This window comes from Oryctolagus cuniculus, chromosome 17 (genome assembly GCF_051225735.1).
Source record: "Oryctolagus cuniculus isolate XC-2025 breed Fujian yellow rabbit chromosome 17, ASM5122573v1, whole genome shotgun sequence".
Classification (NCBI taxonomy): domain Eukaryota; kingdom Metazoa; phylum Chordata; class Mammalia; order Lagomorpha; family Leporidae; genus Oryctolagus; species Oryctolagus cuniculus.
In genome coordinates, this window is record NC_142883.1 from 45,645,828 (window position 1) to 45,664,504 (window position 18,677).

General features: G+C 44.1%; 1 protein-coding gene across 2 annotated transcripts in view; it reads right to left on the minus strand.

Annotated features, from left to right (window-relative positions):
• BLMH (bleomycin hydrolase) overlaps positions 1 to 18,483 on the minus strand; it is a 51,820-nt gene extending 33,337 nt beyond the window's left edge. For both annotated transcript variants that reach the window (XM_051824607.3, XM_002718903.6), the window contains exons 1-6: positions 18,342 to 18,483; positions 17,904 to 18,101; positions 14,297 to 14,406; positions 13,447 to 13,588; positions 12,775 to 12,863; positions 10,110 to 10,202 (exon numbers count right to left, since the gene is read on the minus strand). In XM_051824607.3, the coding sequence (XP_051680567.1) occupies positions 10,110 to 10,202; positions 12,775 to 12,863; positions 13,447 to 13,588; positions 14,297 to 14,406; positions 17,904 to 18,101; positions 18,342 to 18,354 (645 nt within the window). In that variant the 5' untranslated portion in view covers positions 18,355 to 18,483. The remainder of the gene's footprint in view (positions 1 to 10,109; positions 10,203 to 12,774; positions 12,864 to 13,446; positions 13,589 to 14,296; positions 14,407 to 17,903; positions 18,102 to 18,341) is intronic.
• Positions 18,484 to 18,677: the final 194 nt, after the last annotated feature.

Sequence of the window (18,677 nt, forward strand, 5' to 3'; positions counted from 1 at the left end):
GTATTAAAATAAAGTTAAGAGGGTAGACTCACAGATATGGGCTTTCCAAAACACTAGAAACCTAAAGGCAGAGACACACACAAGACAGTGACACCTGGGACCTGGTTCTGCTACTATAGCCATTTGATTTTTTAAAAACAGTAGAAGCTGCAGCCGGAGCTGTGATGCAAGTCTGGGCACCATATGGGTGCCAGTTTTGAGTTCCAGCTCTCCACTTTCCATCCAGCTCCTGGCTATGCGCTTGGGAAAGCAGCGGAAGATGGCACCCTGCACTCATGTCAGAGACCCAGCCTGGCCTAGCCCTGGCTGTTGCAGCCATATGGGGAGTGAACCAGTGGGTAGAAGCTCTCTCTCTCTCTGACTCTTCTACTCTAACTCTGCCTTTTAAACAAATAAATAAATCTTAAAAAAAAAAAAATAGCAGAAGCCAATGTTTGTAATTATTCCCTTAAATATAGATCATTAGAGAAAGCTGTCCTAAAATTGCGATACAAGCCTCAAGTTTCAAAGGGCAGTAGCACTGCCCAAAACTGAGCTCAACAATTTGGCACACTGAGACCCTCCCCTTGTTCCCTTTGTGGGAGGGCTGCCAAGGGAAGCTGCATCTGCACCAGCCTTGTGGGGTAATGTGGCTTCTGTGATTTTTTTTTTTTTTTTTTTTTTTTTGCCAGGCAGAGTTAGACAGTGAGAGAGAGACAGAGAGAGAGTTATAGACAGTGAGAGAGAGAGAGAAAGGTCTTCCTTCCATTGGTTCACTCCCCTAATGGCTGCTACGGCCGGCGCTGCGCCGATCCAAAACCAGGAGCCAGGTGCTTCCTCCTGGTCTCCCATGCGGGTGCAGGGGCCCAAGCACCTGGGCCATCCTCCACTGCTCTCCCAGGCCACAGCAGAGAGCTGGACTTGAAGAGGAGCAATCGGGACTAGAACCTGGGGTGCCGGCGCCACAGGTGGAGGATTAGCCAAGTGAGCCACGGCGCCGGCCTCTGTGATTTTATGGACCTAATTAAATTTGGATTTTTTTTAAAAGATTTATTTATTTGAAAGGCAGAGCTACAGACAGGCAGAGGCAGAGAGTGAGTGAGAGGTCTTCCATTTGCTGGTTCACTCCCCAGATGGCTGCAATGACTAGAGCTGGGCCGATCTGAAGCCAGGAGCCAAGAGCTTCTTCTGGGTCTCCCACAATGGGTGCAGGGGCCCAAGGACTTGGGCCATCTTCTGCTGCTGTCCCAGGCTATAGCAGAGAGCTGGATGGGAACTGGAACAGCTGGGACTCCAACCAGCCCATATGTGATGCCAGCATTGCAGGCAGTTGCCTTACTTGCTAAGCCACAGTGCTGACCCCATAAATCAGGAATTTAAACCAACCTTTCAATATAGATTTGTGCAAACCCTTTCTACTCATCTATAATGCATCAGAAGAGGTGCAAGTAGGGGCCGGCGTTATTGTCCCAGCTACTCCACTTCCAATTCAGCTCCCTGCTAATGCACCTGGGAAAGCAGTGGAAGTTGGCCCAACTGCTTGGGCCCTTGCACCCATGTGGGAGACCCAAAAGCTTCTGACTTCGGCCTGGCCCAGTCCCAGCCACTGCGGCCATTTGGGGAGTGAATCAGCAATGAGGGTGAATCAGAGAGGAAGACCTCTCTTTCACTCTCTGTAACTCTTTCAAATAAAGATCTTAAAAAAAGAAAAGAAAAGCTACAAGTGGTGTCAGAAAGTTTCTTTTTCTGTTTCCAGTTTAAATATATGTGTAAGAAGGAAAAGTGTGATTTACAAAGAGGGTTGGTTCTCTCAGGCCTACTTTTACAAAGGAGCCCCACTGTAACTGGTCTCTAAAGATACTGTCCTCTAGCAAAGAGATTTGTTTAAGTGATTTTCACAAGTCTAAAGCAGTAAATAATGGAATCAGAACAGGGAAAGGAAAAGGACACTTAACACGGGGAGAGAACGTGTGGCTCCCGACTTAACGACAAAGGACGTGGAGCTGAGTCAATTCCCATACGCTCAGCTCAGTGCGGAGACAGTAAGAGAGGGGAGGAAGGCTGCAGCAGTGAAAGCCTGCCACAAGCACTCACAAGGTGAGACTTGGAAGCGTAAGGCCGGCCCTGCAAACAGGCTGCTGCACGTGGCTGCATCTGTGCGCAGCCTCACGCCTGCCCCGCCCTGCTGCCTCTCGCTGGCAGCATCAGGACCTGCTCTTCCCTCACTGTACATTCAGAGAACACGAACGGATAACAACAGAAATGGCACTGGAACAGTGGGAATCCGCAATTTTACACAGGAAGCTTGGGGAGATGTTGTTTATTGTACCCTGCCTTAAGTTGGGACAAAATTGAAAAAACAAGATGAGACTGGCGCTTTGCAAAGTGTGAAAGCTGCTAGAGAACTTTCTTCTCTCTCAAGAGAAGCAACTGAAATTAATGAAGCCCTTGTAGAGAATCCAGGACTTCACATCTTGCTGTGAAGACAGCTGGCTCATCAGGATGACCCTGAGGAGCCTTACAGAACTAGATGAGCTAATGAGTGAAGCCACCTGTGAACAATACACAAGCTCTACCGAGCAGTGGAAGTGGAACCTCTACATGAACTGGTATAGAATAACTTAATCCAGCATAGGTGTCTTAAGTGAGTGACAGATGACTTAAAGAGGAACTGTTAGCAATGTGGGTGGGAAAAGACCCTACTTTGAACCCGGTTACCCTAAGAAAATCCCTTGTGATTTTTACACTAGGCTCTAGGTGCTAGTATTCAGGACACATGAAATTATCTGTGGTAAAAACTAGTTATATAAATAATGTAATTCAAGGATAACATTGTTATCTTAAGCCTTATGCAATCTTGTAACTTGCTTACATCCGTCCCTGGATTGGCATCAAAATATGTAATGATCTTTTCATTGGAAATAACTGGGAATACAGAATAGTTTTTGTTAGTTGTATAGTGACAGATAAAGAACAACAGTATCTTATTCTCACAAAAATGCAAAGCTGCAATGCCCTTAAGAAATAATTTACCCCCACTTTTCAGTTTTACTGAAGAAGAAAACTAGGCCCAAAGGTAAAATGATCAAGAAGAGCAGCCCTGGGGGGCGGAGCCATGGTGCAGATTAATCCTCCACCTGCAGCACCAGCATCCCATATGGGTGCTGGTTCGAGTTCCAGCAGCTCCTCTTCTAATCCAGCTCTCTGCTGTGGCCTGAGAAAGCAGTAGAGGATGGCCCAAGTCCTTGGGCCCCTGCACCCACATGGGAGACCTGGAAGAAGCTCCTGGCTCCTGGCTTCAGGTTGGCACAATTCCAGTTGTTATGGCCATTTGGGGAGTGAACCGATGGAAGGAAGACCTTTCTCTCTGCCTCTCCCTCTCAATATCTGTAACTCTACCTCTCAAATAAGTAAATAAAATCTTTAAAAAAAAAAAAAAGTGGCCATGAGACGCTGTGGGTAAAGCCACCACCTGCAGTGCCGTCTTCCCATATGGGCACCGGTTCGAGTCCCGGCTGCTTCACTTCCGATCCAGCTCTCTGCTATGGCCTGGGAAAGCAGCTGAGGATGGCCCAAGTCCTTGGGCCCCTGCACCCAAGGGGAAGACCCAGAAGGAACTCCTGGCTTCAGATCAGCACAGCTCCGGTCATTGCAGTCAATTGGGGAGTGAACCAGTGGACGGGAGAACTCTGTCTCTCCTCTCTCTGTGTAACTCTTCAAATAAATAAATAAATAAATATTAAAAAAAAAAAAAAAAGGTGGCTATGAGATCACTAACGTGATCAAGGAAAAGAGGTGAACCTCAAAGAAAGCTCAGGGCTAACCGAGGAGGAGCAGGAGACCTGGGTGACTGCTCATCAGAAGGGGAGAGAAGACAGCTCTCTACTGCTCTCTACTGGAGACCAAAAGGACAAGAATCTGTCTTAAAGTCATCTGAGCCTGCAAAAGCAGGGAGAGAAGTAAACAACTTCAAGGAGTATTAAATATATTTTCTGGAAGAGAAGGACATAAAAGGTACACTTACAAGGTATGTGCCCTTCTGTGATGTTAAAAGGAATGAGCTCGTATAGATGATGACTAATAGTCAATAATGATTTTTTTTTTTTTTTTTTGGACAGGCAGAGTTATACAGTGAGAGAGAGAGAGAGAAAGGGCCAGGAGCCAGGTGCTTCCTCCCGGTCTCCCATGGGGTGCAGGGCCCAAGCACTTGGGCCATCCTCCACTGCACTCCCGGGCCACAGCAGAGAGCCAGACTGGAAGAGGAGCAACCGGGACAGAGAATCCGGCGCCCCGACCGGGACTAGAACGCATCCTCTTGCATTTCTGTTGGCACCATCGTTCTCCAGGCCATGTGCGTACCACCTAAACCACCACAGCTTCACAACTGGTCCTCCCACCTTCGCTCCTCTAGTTTCACCTGTTTAATTAATCCTGGCTGCTGGCAGGTGGTGGGGGGGGGGGACTAGCAGATGGCAGCTTTGTCTCTGCCTCTCAAAACACTGGGACTAAAAAAATCATTTTTAAGAAAATAAAATAAGCTCCCACAGGGCAGCTTTGCTTCATGTTACCCCTCTGCTCAAAAACCTTAACTTCTTATTGTACATTGAATTAGGACAAACTATGGTGCTGGTAAAACTCTTCTTATTTATGAGTAATTCTAACTTTCTATGTTACTCTTCTAGTTTTAAACCTTCCTCCTCAGGATCACTAATTTTTTTTTTTTTTTTTTTTTTGACAGGCAGAGTGGACAGTGAGAGAGAGAGAGAGACAGAGAGAAAGGTCTTCCTTTGCCGTTGGTTCACCCTCCAATGGCCACCGCGGCCAGCACGCTGCGGCCAGCGCACTCCGCTGATCCGATGGCAGGAGCCAGGAGCCAGGTGCTTTTCCTGGTCTCCCATGGGGTGCAGGGCCCAAGCACCTGGGCCATCCTCCACTGCACTCCCTGGCCACAGCAGAGAGCTGGCCTGGAAGAGGGGCAACCGGGACAGAATCCGGCGCCCCGACCGGGACTAGAACCCGGTGTGCCGGCGCCGCAAGGCGGAGGATTAGCCTAGTGAGCCGCGGCGCCAGCAGGATCACTAATTTAAATGCAGATTATAGTGACTTCAGCCAGAGACCCAGATTCAGGACATCTGGAGTGAGACCAGGAATCTGCGATCTTAACAAGCATCTGGCGACTCTAATGTACGGACTTCAGACCTCTTTCTGAGAAATCAGCCTCCCGAGATTCGCTCCAGGTAAACTACTCACTGAACACCAAATCTGCCTGGAGCACATCTAGAACGCTTCCCACTGCAACCTCCCTTCATCTCAAGTTCATCTCAAATGCAAATCACTCCAGGAAGCCTTGATTCCAGGAAGCAACCCCACCTTTGAAGTTAGATATTTTGCTTGTACATCTCTGAAGACACTTTACTTCTGCCTGTATTACCTATTTTATTGCCCTACTGGACAAAAGCCACTTGCCATGTGTTACCTTGCAACTCCTCTTGTATAACAGACATGAGAACTATCTGAGTTAATGTTGTAGAGGTCCAGAATGCGTCGTCACACAGCATGCCCCTTGGGTGCCACCACCAGCAACAGAACCCTGGGCTGCCTGGATCTTGCAGAGAATTTCTACAGCTTTATGTTGCCTTGACACCCACTCTGAACATAAGCTGGACCTTCTCAGAGCAGATGCGGTGTCAAGGATGACCCCCTTCTCTCATGGAAGACAACAGAGAAGATCACACTAGAAAATGTTGTTTCTGGGGCCGGCGCTATGACACAGCAGCCTGAAGCACCGGCATCCCACATGGGTGCCGGTTCTAGTCCTGGCTGCTCCTCTTCTGATCCAGCTCTCTGCTATGGCCTGGGAAGGCAGTGGAAGATGTACCAAGTCCTTGGGCCCCTGCACCCACCCGGGAGACGCAAAAGAAGCTCCTGGCTCTGGATTGGCGCAGCTCCAGCCATTGTGGCCAACTGGGGAGTGAACCATTGGATGGAAGACCTTTATCTCTCTCTGCCTCTCCTCTCTGTGTAACTCTTTCAAATAAATAAATTAATTAAAAAAAAAAAAAAAGAAAATGTTATTTCTTAGCAACGGTGTGTCTTTACCACAATTTTAGCCGTATCTCAAACAGATGTTTGTACAGTACAGATGCAGTAACTCAGACAAATGTCAATATAAAATAACTCAGGAAAACAATAAGAGACCAATAATATGGGACAAGTCCTACAAATACTGAACATTATAAAACGCCTCAATAATTAAAATAGTTATTGGCACAAGAATAAACAGGCTAATAGAAAAGAACTGGAAATTCAAAGGCTCTGCTACACATGGCCTATCAGACTGAGGGGCAGGGAGAGGAGGGACTATTCAGGAAAGGTATGCGTCAACTAGGAGGCCAACTGGGAAAAATGTCAGATCCATACCATATACTCTAGGCCAGGATAAATCAGATCAAATCTAAAAACCAAAACCCTAAATTCCAATAGAAGACAACTTTAATAATTAGAGTAGGAAAAGTCTAATTAAAAACTCTAAAAGACTTCAAATACAACTAGAAGCAAAAACTTCTCATAGGTTAAAAAAATGTGTCATAAACAACTAACAAACTGGGGAACAACTTGTAACTGATATTAATATAGTTCACAGAAATGATGCTCAGCCTTACAACTAGAAAAATACAAACTGAAACTACTGTGAGATAGCCGTGTTTACTTACCATAATGGCAAAAATCTAATTGCTTGATAAATACTTTATCTTGATAAAGCTAAAGGGAAAAAGGCTCTATCAGACACTGCTGATCAGGGTATAAATAACAATCCCTAGAATAATCTAGCATTATATATCAAAATTACAGATGCATAATCTTTCTGACTCAAAATTCTATTTTTAGAAATTTAACAGGTATATACTTATAATGTGCATATGTACATGACATAAATTATGCATTACAGTATTTTTTAATAGAAAAAGTAAAAAAAAATAAGTCTTTTGACTAGTTAAATTTCAGAACCTCTAGACAATGCAAAAGTCTGGAAATAGTTTTTAATTCTAGGAACTCATGATGTAGCAACATGGAAAAATTTTCAAAACATATTAATAAAAACTTTTAAAATATAGTATAGAATAACCTGACTAATATACTAACATCTGTACAAACACAGATGGGAAGAGAGTATATAGCTGCATTGGATTTAAAAAAAAAAAGATCTGTGGAGGGATAACCAGCAGCTACTACTACTAACAGAAACTAATCCTTTGGTAGTGTGGTAGGAACCAGAAGGAAGAAGCACAGGGTGGAAAAGCTACATTTTACTGTATACTTTGTTATATTTTTGATGTTAAATTTTTTTAATCAAAGGAGTCTTTAAAATAAAAAATAAAAATACAGATATCGAGTTTCCATTTCCAGGGAAATTGATTATGTAGGGGTGCGGCAAGGCCTATATATTTTTTTTCAGCTGAGGACCACTGTAATAGAATTTCCTAAGCCAATCGTAACAGCTTCCTGTCCTTTTCACAGCACTGAAAAATGCTGGTTTTCCTCTTTGTTTTGTTTTAGTAGAGAATACATTATTTCTAAGAGGATCTGCAGGCTAAAAGAAGAGGGGACACATTGAGAAAGCACTGCAACAGAGGTGACTACACATTTCCAAAACAGATCTGCCTCAACTTTCAACCCAACACACAACCTACAATTCTCTTCTTTCAAAAAGAATGTCTTGGAGGCCAGTGCTATGGCATTATGGGCTAAGTCTCCACCTGCAGCACTGGCATCCCTTATGGGCACCGGTTGGAGTCCCAGATGCCTCTTCCGATCCAGCTCTCTGCTATGGCCTAGGAAAGCAGTGGAAGATGGTCCAAGTCCTTGGGCCCCTGTACTAGCGTGGGAGACCCAGAAGAAGCTCCTGGCTCTTGGCTTCAGATCAGCCCAGCTCTGGCAGTTGCAGCCATTTGGGGAGTGAACCATCGGATGGAAGACTTTTCTCTCTTTCTCTCCCTCTTTCTGTCTGTAACTAACTCTACTTCTCAAATAAATAAATAAGTCTTTAAAAAAAAAAAAAAGCCTTTAGCATAAACACATTTCATTCAAAGCCACCTGAGCTTCATGGCTGTTCATTTCAGTCATCATTTTATCTTGCCTACAAGGCAAGGCAAAGCATAGGTACTAATTTGTGGTTTTCAAACCACAGCTAGACTCTTCATTACCAAAGAGTCAGGTCCAATAAAGAGTAGTCATTTGGGAGATTGTAAAACTTTAAAAACCTACCACACAGAATTCTGCAGTGAGCAGCTTAGGCACAGTCATTAAGTAAATAATCCTGTAAAACATCCATACTAACAACTTGGTAGTATCTTACTATTTCTCCAAGGTAGGGGTATGAGAGGAAAAAAAAAAAAAAAAAACACCATAAACTAGATCTGCCTTAATTCTTACCAGCCACTCAACACCCTCTACCAACCTCATGGTCAGGACTTGGATTTTAGACACAACATTAATCCCAGGATCATTAAAGCAAACATCAGAGGCCAATATGATGCCTGTAATCTGTTAGAAGTATTATCTGGAAACTTATGCACCACTGCAGGACCTTCACCTCTACACCACACCATCTTTATCTAAACATAAATAAAGGCAAATTATGTAGGAAAAAGGTCTCTGCGAGCAGGAAGGGAGAGGAACTAACATTCACTGGATTCCCACTAATGCCAGGCACTATGCCTTGCATTTTTGTATTTACTACCTTATTTGATGTCCAAAAATCCCAATGAGGAAGGTATTTTAAATCCCAAACTAAACTTCAGGTTAAGTAACCTACCCAAGACCACAGGCTATTTACTGACACAGGCAGAATTTAAACCCAGGTAGCTCTGACTCCGAAGTCTGTTTTTCCTGCTACACTAAGTCTCTTCAACACAAGGTAAATATGAGATAATCCAAATAAAATCATTTACTCAACAAGTATTTAAGAAACAGTTATTGTGCCAAGTACTGAGCCAGACACGTCACACGTGAACAAACTGAGACTTGAGAACTCCAGGGACTCGTATCAGGTCACACGGCCCCTAAGTAAGAAGACTGAAGCTCAGTCTGACTCCACAGACCGTTCTCTCGACTCCCCCACCATGCTGCCTCTGCAGTTTAAAGGAAAACATGAAACATTAGTGTTCTCCATTATAGTAAAAACACAAAATGTAGGCCAGTTTCACTCCACAATCCACCGGAGGCCTAGTAATGGGCCCACTGGCTGAAAAGGGACATTGCTTATTCTCTTCTAAAGCAACTTCACAGCTTTATGCATACTCATTCTGGATATGGATAGTATTCGATTCTAAACTGCTTTTGATAATAAATACTGTTACCACCTTGTGTTTGTTCAGCACTTCTTGAGCATTCCAAAATTTTTCACATACATTATTTTGACTGATGTAACTATCAACAGCTTTCCATCTTTATTCCTACAAGATGAAGCCTAAAGTTCTGGCATCCACCCCTGATCGATCCCTCACATCTCTGCCTTTCTAGCTCCACTGGCTACCAATCACACCCCCAAAAAGTTCGTTTCAGCCACCCTATTCTCTGAAGGTTCTTCCTTCGTTCATGCCACTGCACACGCAATTCCCTTTGCCTGGAATGGTTTTCTGCTATCTCCTGAATAAAGTCCTACTGTTCTTTCAGGAGCTCGTCCAGATTTCTTCCCTGTGCAACTATCAGCTCACTGAATTCGTAATTCTCTGTGATCACCAAATCCTTTCTCACACACGTAGTGTAGGATTTACTGTAATTATTCACATGTTTTCTTTTTCCCCAGACACTGAGCTCCTTGACAGCAGAGACTCTTTCTCCGTGGTCGCCCTAGTGCGACTACTACTCAGTATTTAAGAAAGAAATAAAAGAATAAATTATGTATGGACCACTAAACCAGGAATTAGAAACCAAAACTCAAGCCTAAGTCCCATATTAAAATGCAAAGTACATTTAAGCCTCAGCTTTTTCACTTGCACTGTTAAGTAGTTTTCATTCAATTTAACATTCATTACAATGACTATGCTTCCTAATAAGTTTAATAAATGGAGTATTCTGAGAGTGTTTTAGAAAGGTCTCACACACAAAATCCAGTTAATTGTCATTACCTCCTCCATCATGGTATCCTGCGTGGCTGAGATTTCTGCTTTGGTTGCTCCACTGTGCACCATGTTCCGCAGTCGTATGCAGAATTCTCTCATCTATGGGAGAAATGTATTCAGCACTCCAATAGTTGCACAAACTGTAAACGAACCTAACAGACCAATGCTAGTACCATTCTGCAGATAACTCCACCAAGACCCAGAGCAAAGTTTATAAAAGCAAATGTGGGGGCTGGCACTGTGGCACAGGTTAGTCCTCTGCCTGCAGCATCAGCATCCTGTATGGATGCCAGTTGGAGTCCCAGTTGCTCCTCTTCCAATCCAGCTCTCTGTTGTGGCCTAGGAAAGCAGGAGAAGATAGCCCAAGTGCATAGGCCCCTATACCCACATGGGAGACCTGGAAGAAGCTCCTGGCTTTGGATCGGCTTAGATCCAGCCATTGCAGCCAACTGGGGAGTGAACCAGTGGATGGTAGACCTTTCTCTGTCTTTCCCTCTCACTGTCTATAACTCGGCACCCCGGGTTCTAGTCCTGGTTGGGGCGCCAGATTCTGTCCTGGTTGCTCCTCTTCCAGTCCAGCTCTCCGCTGTGGCCCGGGACTGCAGTGGAAGATGGCCCAGGTCCTTGGGCTCTGCACCAGCATGGGAGACAAGGAGGAAGAACCTGGCTCCTGGCTTTGGATTGGCGCAGCGTGCCGGCTGTGGCAGCCATTTTGGGGGTGAACCAATGGAAAAGGAAGACCTTTCTCTCTGTCTCCCTCTCTCTCTAACTCTGCCTGTCAAAAAAAAAAAAAAAAAAAAAAAAAAAAAAGCAAATATATTTCCCCCAGCAGTCCACTTAAATACACAGCACAAAATACTGTCCATGAAGAGAAGAGACATGGCTTGTTCCTAAAGAACACTAGATGGAATGGTTATTGCTCTCCAACTGATAGTTTCTTTTGTGACATTATGCATCTGGGTGTGGGGAAAACGCCTGACTCCGTAATGCCTGTCACCTTTAGAAAACATAGAAGACAAGGGGACTATGACACGGAGTCACTCCAGATTTTTTACTTAGAGTCTATTAGCTGTCCCCAGCACTTTCTCTGCCAACTCACTATAACCATGCCTATGTCAGTCTCCAACAGTTTCTACTTTTGTTGCTTTCAATTTTAATATACAGGCAAATCTGAACTTTAATATGGTGCTAAAGAAGATTTGCTCCCATTAAAAATGGAATCTAATGCTATACTATCTGTGATCTTTTAGTCTGTGTTAAGAATCCCCAGGGTTGAAAATAACCTACTTCTAGTATTGTGGAAACACATCTATATCTACTTCAAAACGTAATTTTTCTCCCTGGGATGAAAGATTTCATTTCAGCCTCATAGCAGATTCTCCCAGTTTCCAGTTCCCCCCAGAATGCTATCTGGATAGCAGAGCAGCACCCTTACAGGATTTATAATCCTCTCTGGGAAAATGGATTATGTAGAAAAGAGAAAATGATTCATTAAGGCAACTAAAGCAATAAAAAGAGCTCAGTGACTAAATCAAGTCTCCAGTGGGTGGGTAAGGCCCATTGATGTGGTCCAGGGAAGTCTCAGAACTCAGCGTACTCTTCAAGGATGTCTTGGAAGTAGTTTTGTCTGTTTTGTTTTCCTTAGACATAAAGTTGTCCCAGCCCATCACTCTACAAGAACCAAGCAAGAGGCACAGCACCTGGTGTACTTTCATACTTTCAGCCCATATTAATTGAGCATGGGACATTTTTCCCCAAGTACCCATAAGAAAACATTCATATCAACAGAAATAAAAGTGGAAGATTTTAGGGATGCGTGTTGGGGGTATAATGGGTTAAGCTATCTCCTGGGATACCCACATCCCACATAAGACTGTTGGTTTAGGGGGGCCAGTGCCGTGGCTCACTTGGTTAATCCTCCCCCTGCAGCACCCACATCCCATAAGGTTCTAGCCAGGTTCTAGTCCTGGTTGCTCCTCTTCCAGTCCAGCTCTCTGCTGTGGCCCAGGAAGGCAGTGCAGGATGGCCCAAGTGCTTGGGCCCTGCACCTGCATGGGAGACCAGGAGAAAGCACCTGGCTCCGAGCTTCGGATTGGCATAGCTCTGGCCGTGGCGGCCTTTTTCGGGGGTGAACCCACGGAAGGAAGACCTTCCTCTCTGTCTCTCTCTCTCACACTGTCTATAACTCTGTCAAATAAATTAAAAAAAAAAGAAAAAAAGAGTTCCGGTTTAAATACTGGCTACTCAACTTCCCACCCAGTCTCCTGCTCAAACAAATGATGTCTTAAGTGCTTACGCCCCTGCCACCCACATGGGAGACCTGGACGGAGTTCCAGGCTCCTGGCTTTGGCATGGCCCAGCCCTGACTGTTGTGGGGGCACTTGGGGGGCTGAACCAGCAGATGAAAGATCTCTCATTTTCTCTCTCTGTTGCTCTGCCTTTCAAGTATATGAAAATACTTTTTTTTTAAGTGAAAGCATTTAAAAAGAAAAAAAAAAACCTAACCCTAACCTCAATTCTTTTTCATTAATATGTAGCTACACTGCTTTTGATAGACACTGGCAACAACAGCTATTCCATACATAATCTGTGTACATTCCCTTTAAGAACCCAGTTAGAAATTTTCAGGCAAGTACTGTAAAGTCAGCTGCGCCCTACTCTGTATATATACCTTGTGATTCAGAATGTCATTCATCCTTCTGCTTGCCTCTGTTGTATGTGATTCAGGGAAGCATTTCTTTGGCACAACACCATATTTTTCTAGAAGAAAACAAATTTTAGCATTCAATAAGGTGAAAGTATATGTCAGTATTAGGAACTCTGTTAAAAATATCTATTGCTTTTAAATTAAAACAGGTTATACTTTGCTGACTTTAATTCAGAAAATCTTTTGCTTCTTACTATTAAATAGATTTTAAATGTGCATATTTATATACCTATCCTAGAATTAATTCTATTCTTTTTATACTTCATGTTGTGAAGTGCTCAGCATGATAAAGTTTTCTCAAAAGATACTGCTTTGGATAAGGACATTTTTAAACAGTTGCTGTTTTAATGTTTCCTCATTGCTTCAATAATACAAGAATAAGCTTTTTCACGAAAAATTAGTTCTAGTTCGTATTTTCTTCTCCAACTCACCCATCAAAGTACCTATCTCCCAATCTCTCATTTGAGAAAGGCACTTTATTTGTAAGAATGGGAAATAAAGGTTCTTATACCCAACTATATCAATTTCTTGGAAACCAATTAACTCTGTACTTAAACACCAAAGAAATGGCCTATTCTTAACTACCAAGCCACGCTCAACTGTGCTGTACCAGTTCTGTTAGTGAGAGGCTCTTACCAATAATGTTGACAAGCATGTCCCACTGCCCACCGTCGTTTGTAGGGTTCATAAGCAAATACTGCACCAGCCTCCCATCCTCAGGTTCCTTTTTCTGTGCTGTGTCCACAAAAGCGTTCAAGAAGAAATAACAGCGTTCAACCTAGAACAAAGGAAGTTAAATGAGATGAACGGAAAACAGAGTCAATAACTTTATTGGCATTATCAATGAAATGAGAGCCTTGGAACTACCATGGACTCAACGTAACAGGCTTTTTAAAACTAAAATTGGTGATTAAGTATCAGCAAATAGTTTGTAGGACCAGCTGAAGTCTGTTACACCTGTGTACACATTCCTACATAGTGTGTATGTTTACACATCCCAATAATGAAGTGAAATGTATTTCAAGTTTTCAACCAACAAATATCAAAGGGACACTTATATCTTAGAGAATTTAAAATGGAGTAAAGTTATTACTGTTCTTGAACAAGTAAGAAAGTTACTTGTTCAAGAACAAGTAAATTACAGAAATTACAAAATTACAGAAAGGAAATTAGATTCTAGAATAACCAAAAAACCTAAATGAAGACGATTAAAAGGGAAATTATAGAAAACAAAATTTAAAATATACATAAGCAAGTAGCAAGGCGAGTCAGTAGACATCTTATTTCTTTGCAAAGAGCAACCACCTGCTAACTAAAAGCAGTTCTACCCTTGCAAAGAGTCAACTTCTGATGTTTTAAAATTCAGTATAAGTGGTGTCCCACTTACAATGCAAGGGTAGACTAGAGATGAAAAAGCAAGAAAAACAGAGGCCATCCCTACCAAGAATGCTACTGAAAATAAAGTTATGCAAGCTCAGTACCATACCTTGTCCCAGAAAAACACATAAGATTGACTAAACTCAAATTCTTCAATATTCAATTTTTTCATGAATGGAAGTCTCATAACATTCAGACAAGAAAAGATCCAGCATCGCCCTGAAACAAGAAAGCAAAACAAGAAAGCATAATGAGTGTTCACACTCACGTGAGATTACACAATCCAACTGTATTTCCCAACACTGATCCCAAGAGGAGATTTGGAAAATTGGACAATTATGACTAAATCAGAAAGAGTAGAAACATTAAAAAGAAAAGACAGGTAGCAATCACTGTTTGCAATGTATGTGTAAAGGCTCAATACCTTTAATGTATATAAAAACTCTTTATATATCATGTAAAGAATCTATTACAAATCATACTAGAAAAGGAAGCACCACTAGAAAAACATGAGCAGAAATCACAAACAGATCATCCAGTGACTAAAATAGATACAGATGACAAACTTTTTTAGTTTAAAGATTTTTTTTTTTTATTTATTTGAAAGACAGAGTTACAGAGAGGGGTAGAGACAGAGACAGAGACAGAGACAGAGAGAGAATCTTCCATCTGCTGGTTCACTCTCCAAATGGCTACAATGGCCGGAGCTGTGCTGATCTGAAGTCAGGAGCCAGGAACCTCTTCCAGGTCTCCCACACAAGTGCAGAGGTCCAAGCATTTGGGCCATCTCCTACTGCTTTTCCAGGCCATAGCTGAGAGCTGGATCAGAAGTGGACCAGCTGGGACTTGAACCGGAGTGCATATGGGATGCCAGTGCTTCAGGCCGTGGCTTTAACCTGCTATACAAAATCGCTGGCCTCCAAAGAAACATTTTTTAAAAAAGCTCATCATGAGGTACCTGTTAAGTGGGGAATTTTTTTTTTTTTTTACTGATAATGCCCAAAATTGGCAAGGACTAAGGGAAATAAGTATTATCACTCTGGATAAGGATCTAAATAGGTGCAAAATACCTGACGCAATTTGGCAGCTGCTAGCTAAAGCTTTAACAAGTCCATACCGACGTCAGGTGTCTGACCTAGCGGTTAAGTTGCTGGTTAGGATGCCCACATTCCACTTTGGAGTGCCTGAGTTCCACCCCTGCTTCAGCTCCTATTCCAGCTTCCTGCTAATGTAGATCTCCGCGGAGGCAGTGATGACGGCCTAAGTAACTGGGTTTGTGCCACCGACATGGGGGACCGGATCTGAATTTCAAGTCCCTGGCTTCTTGAAAGCATTTGGGAAGTCAACCAGTGGATAAGATTTTCTCTCTTCCTCTCAAATAGAAATGGTAAACATTATATTAAAAATATCTATCTTTTAATATGGATTAATGTAAGATGACCTTAACATAAGTCAATCTCCTATTTTCCCAATGAGTTAAAAAAAAAGGGAGGTATTTAGTCTACTGGATTATATACACATTTAAAGATATAGTTGGGAGCCAGCACTGTGGTGCAGCGGGGTTAGAGCCCCAGCCTGCAATGGCTTGCATCCCATATAGGTGCTGGTTCGAGTCTTGACTGCTTCACTTCCAATCCAGCTCTCTGCTGTGGCTTGGGAAAGCAGTAGAAGATGGCCCAAGTCCTTGGGCCCCTGTACCCCGTGTGGGAGACCTGGTTGAAGCTCCTGGCTCCTGGCTTCAAATTGGCTCAACTCCAGCCGTTGCAGCCATTTGTGGAGTGAACCAGCAATGGAAGACCTCTGTCTCCCTCTCTCTGTAACTCTGTCAAATAAATAAAATAAATCTTTAAAAAAAATAGATGAAACTAAATTATCCACCCATTACAATCATGTTAACATAATAAACAGATTGAGATCCCCATTGTCACACGGATGCATACTCTGCACATGCATCAGTGCCTCTCCCACCATTAGCTCCACTCTTTTAGTCAGAACACATCATCCTTCCTCCATCTAGTGTTTCAGTCACAGAAAAGTTTTCAGTCCATGCGTGATGTTGTCCCTGAAAAGCTGATGCCAACAATCAACTGTACAATTATACTCTTCATTTGTCCTACATGTGTATAATCACAAACTCCATATGTCACTACTTCCCGTACAGACTTAAGTGATCTTTTAATGACCTATTATAATAATGTACAACATTTCCACATTAGGTCAAATCCTAGGAATATACTGTGTCCAGTTTTTGCCTTTAAAAAATGATCCAATTAAATGCTCACTATAAGTTCCTAAACCTGTGTGGACCAAAGTTATTTCAGAGTAATGGCTTTGCGAGAATGTATTCTTCTTCAGAATAATTAACAGAAAGTACCATTCTTAAGTCTCAGTAAGGCCTTGAATACAGTAACTCTTTTCTAGGATAATTCAGAGGGAAAAACCTTGACTTATATTTGGGTATAACTTTTTTATTGATATGGAAATATGCACACAATATATTAGGGTAAGTGAAAAAAGTAGGTTACCCAGTAATGTGCAAGCTATACAGAAACATGCATACACACAGAATAAAGACCTGACAGATATACAGAAAAAAATATTTTTGTGCTGGTATTTTGAAAATTTCCCCTGCTGAACAAGAATAATTTTGTAACACGAAAAACAATTTTAAAATAATGTTTTCCCAAAGTTATCAATGCCTTAGCGTCGCTCATCTTTATCTTTGTGCCTGGTTTCTCCTACACCCTACATATTTTTGGTGGAGGGAATCTGGATGAACTGTTAATACGAAAAGAAACTCCACAGTTCATCTGCTATTTATATCTTCTGTAAATAAAAGCGACACTACAGAATTACCAGCAGAAGACCTGACCTGTTCCAGACGGTCATTTCCAGGCTTCTCCCGAGGTCACTGCACTCTGAACTACTCAGGACCACTGTGACATGACTAAGTGGCTCATTTGTGGCCTGACAGCCCACACCATGCCACGGGCTCTCTAGTACGGCAAAATATTAACTACTATAAAGTTATGATTCTCCTTAAAATTTAAAAATCAACTTTACTGAGGCATAACAAATACATAACATATACACGGGTGTCAACTGGCTCTGAGAAAGCGCAATGTGCTTTCTGTCGACACACTGAGAATAGCGCTTCTAAATGGGTAAAAACTTCTTTAAAAACCCTTTTAACACACTTTCATTGTGACAATGTTCTCCTTAGTGAGCTTCTGGGACAAAAAGTCTTTGACGCAGCCTTTTTTCTGACAGTGGTGTGGAATAACAGATGGCAGCAAGGCCTGAATTTTCTGTGTTACAAACTGGTCTACGGGTGGGAACTGAGCCCATGAGCTCCGGTCGTAACCAAGAAGCGTACTTTAAAATATCTGGTGACATTTTGATGTAATCACACCGTGTCTCTTCTGTTGTATCCATCTGCACAGGGCTCTCAGGGCAATTCTGGGGAGTCCTGTGGGGCAGGCACAATTGTGGCACGCTCTGTTTTGTGACCAAGACACAGAAGAGTTACACTCAAGGCTCCGACCAAATGTGCTAACTAGTCACAGAGAGCGCCAAAAGAAGCCACACGGGTCCCGTCCGACACCTGCCTTTCCCTAGTCTCTAAGCGGAGCGACAAGTTCCTTCGGTACAAACCTCCGCTCCCCTAAGCCCACGCTTCCTCTAAGCCACCCCAACGGGGCGCCGGCAGCCCTCACCCGAGCTCTTCTGGTTGGTGACCGGCTTGCCCTCCTGCGGCACGACGTGCTGGAACACATGCTGCGCGCCCTGCACCGTGGCCCTCCTCAGGCAGATGTCCAGCAGGTCGTGGGTGGTCCCCACATTCTGGGCAAGCACGAACTGGGGGTCGGAATTCAGCTTCTGAATGAGCGCAGCCACCCTCTCCAAATTCAGTCCTGTCGGGAAGACCAAACGGGTTTTCAACGCCAAGAAGACGCTGGAGACGAGCGGTCCCGGGTTCCCACCTCCCGGGCCGAACTTCGCGAGGGGAACGCCGCAGGGTCCCGCTCCGCAGGCCGCTCCATCCCCGCCACCGCCCCTGGCCCCGGCCTTCCCCGCCGCCGGGCCTCACGGGTCCCGCGGAGCCCCCCTCGGAGGACCCCGGCAGCCCTCGGCGGGGAACAGCGGCGCCTCACCCGCGTTGCTCATGGCGCCTAAGCTGCCCGGCGGGGTCACGCTAGCTCTCGGGGTCCTCAGGCGAGTGCTGGGCTTGCACTGTGGCTCTCGCCGCCTAAGTGGCCGGACCTGCCTCTCGCACCCGGAGCGCCGGAAAAAGGAAACCGGCTCGGTGGCGGCGGGGAGGCTGAGGCCCTGAGAAACGGGGTCCGCGGAGGGACAAAACTCCCCCCTCGCGTTGCTGACTCAGCGCCCGTCGGGGCTGGCCCCGCCCGGGGGAGGGCCGACGGGGGCGGCCGGGCTGACGCGCTCCGTGCGGCCGGCGCCCCCGCCCAGGCGGGTCCAGAGGCCACCCC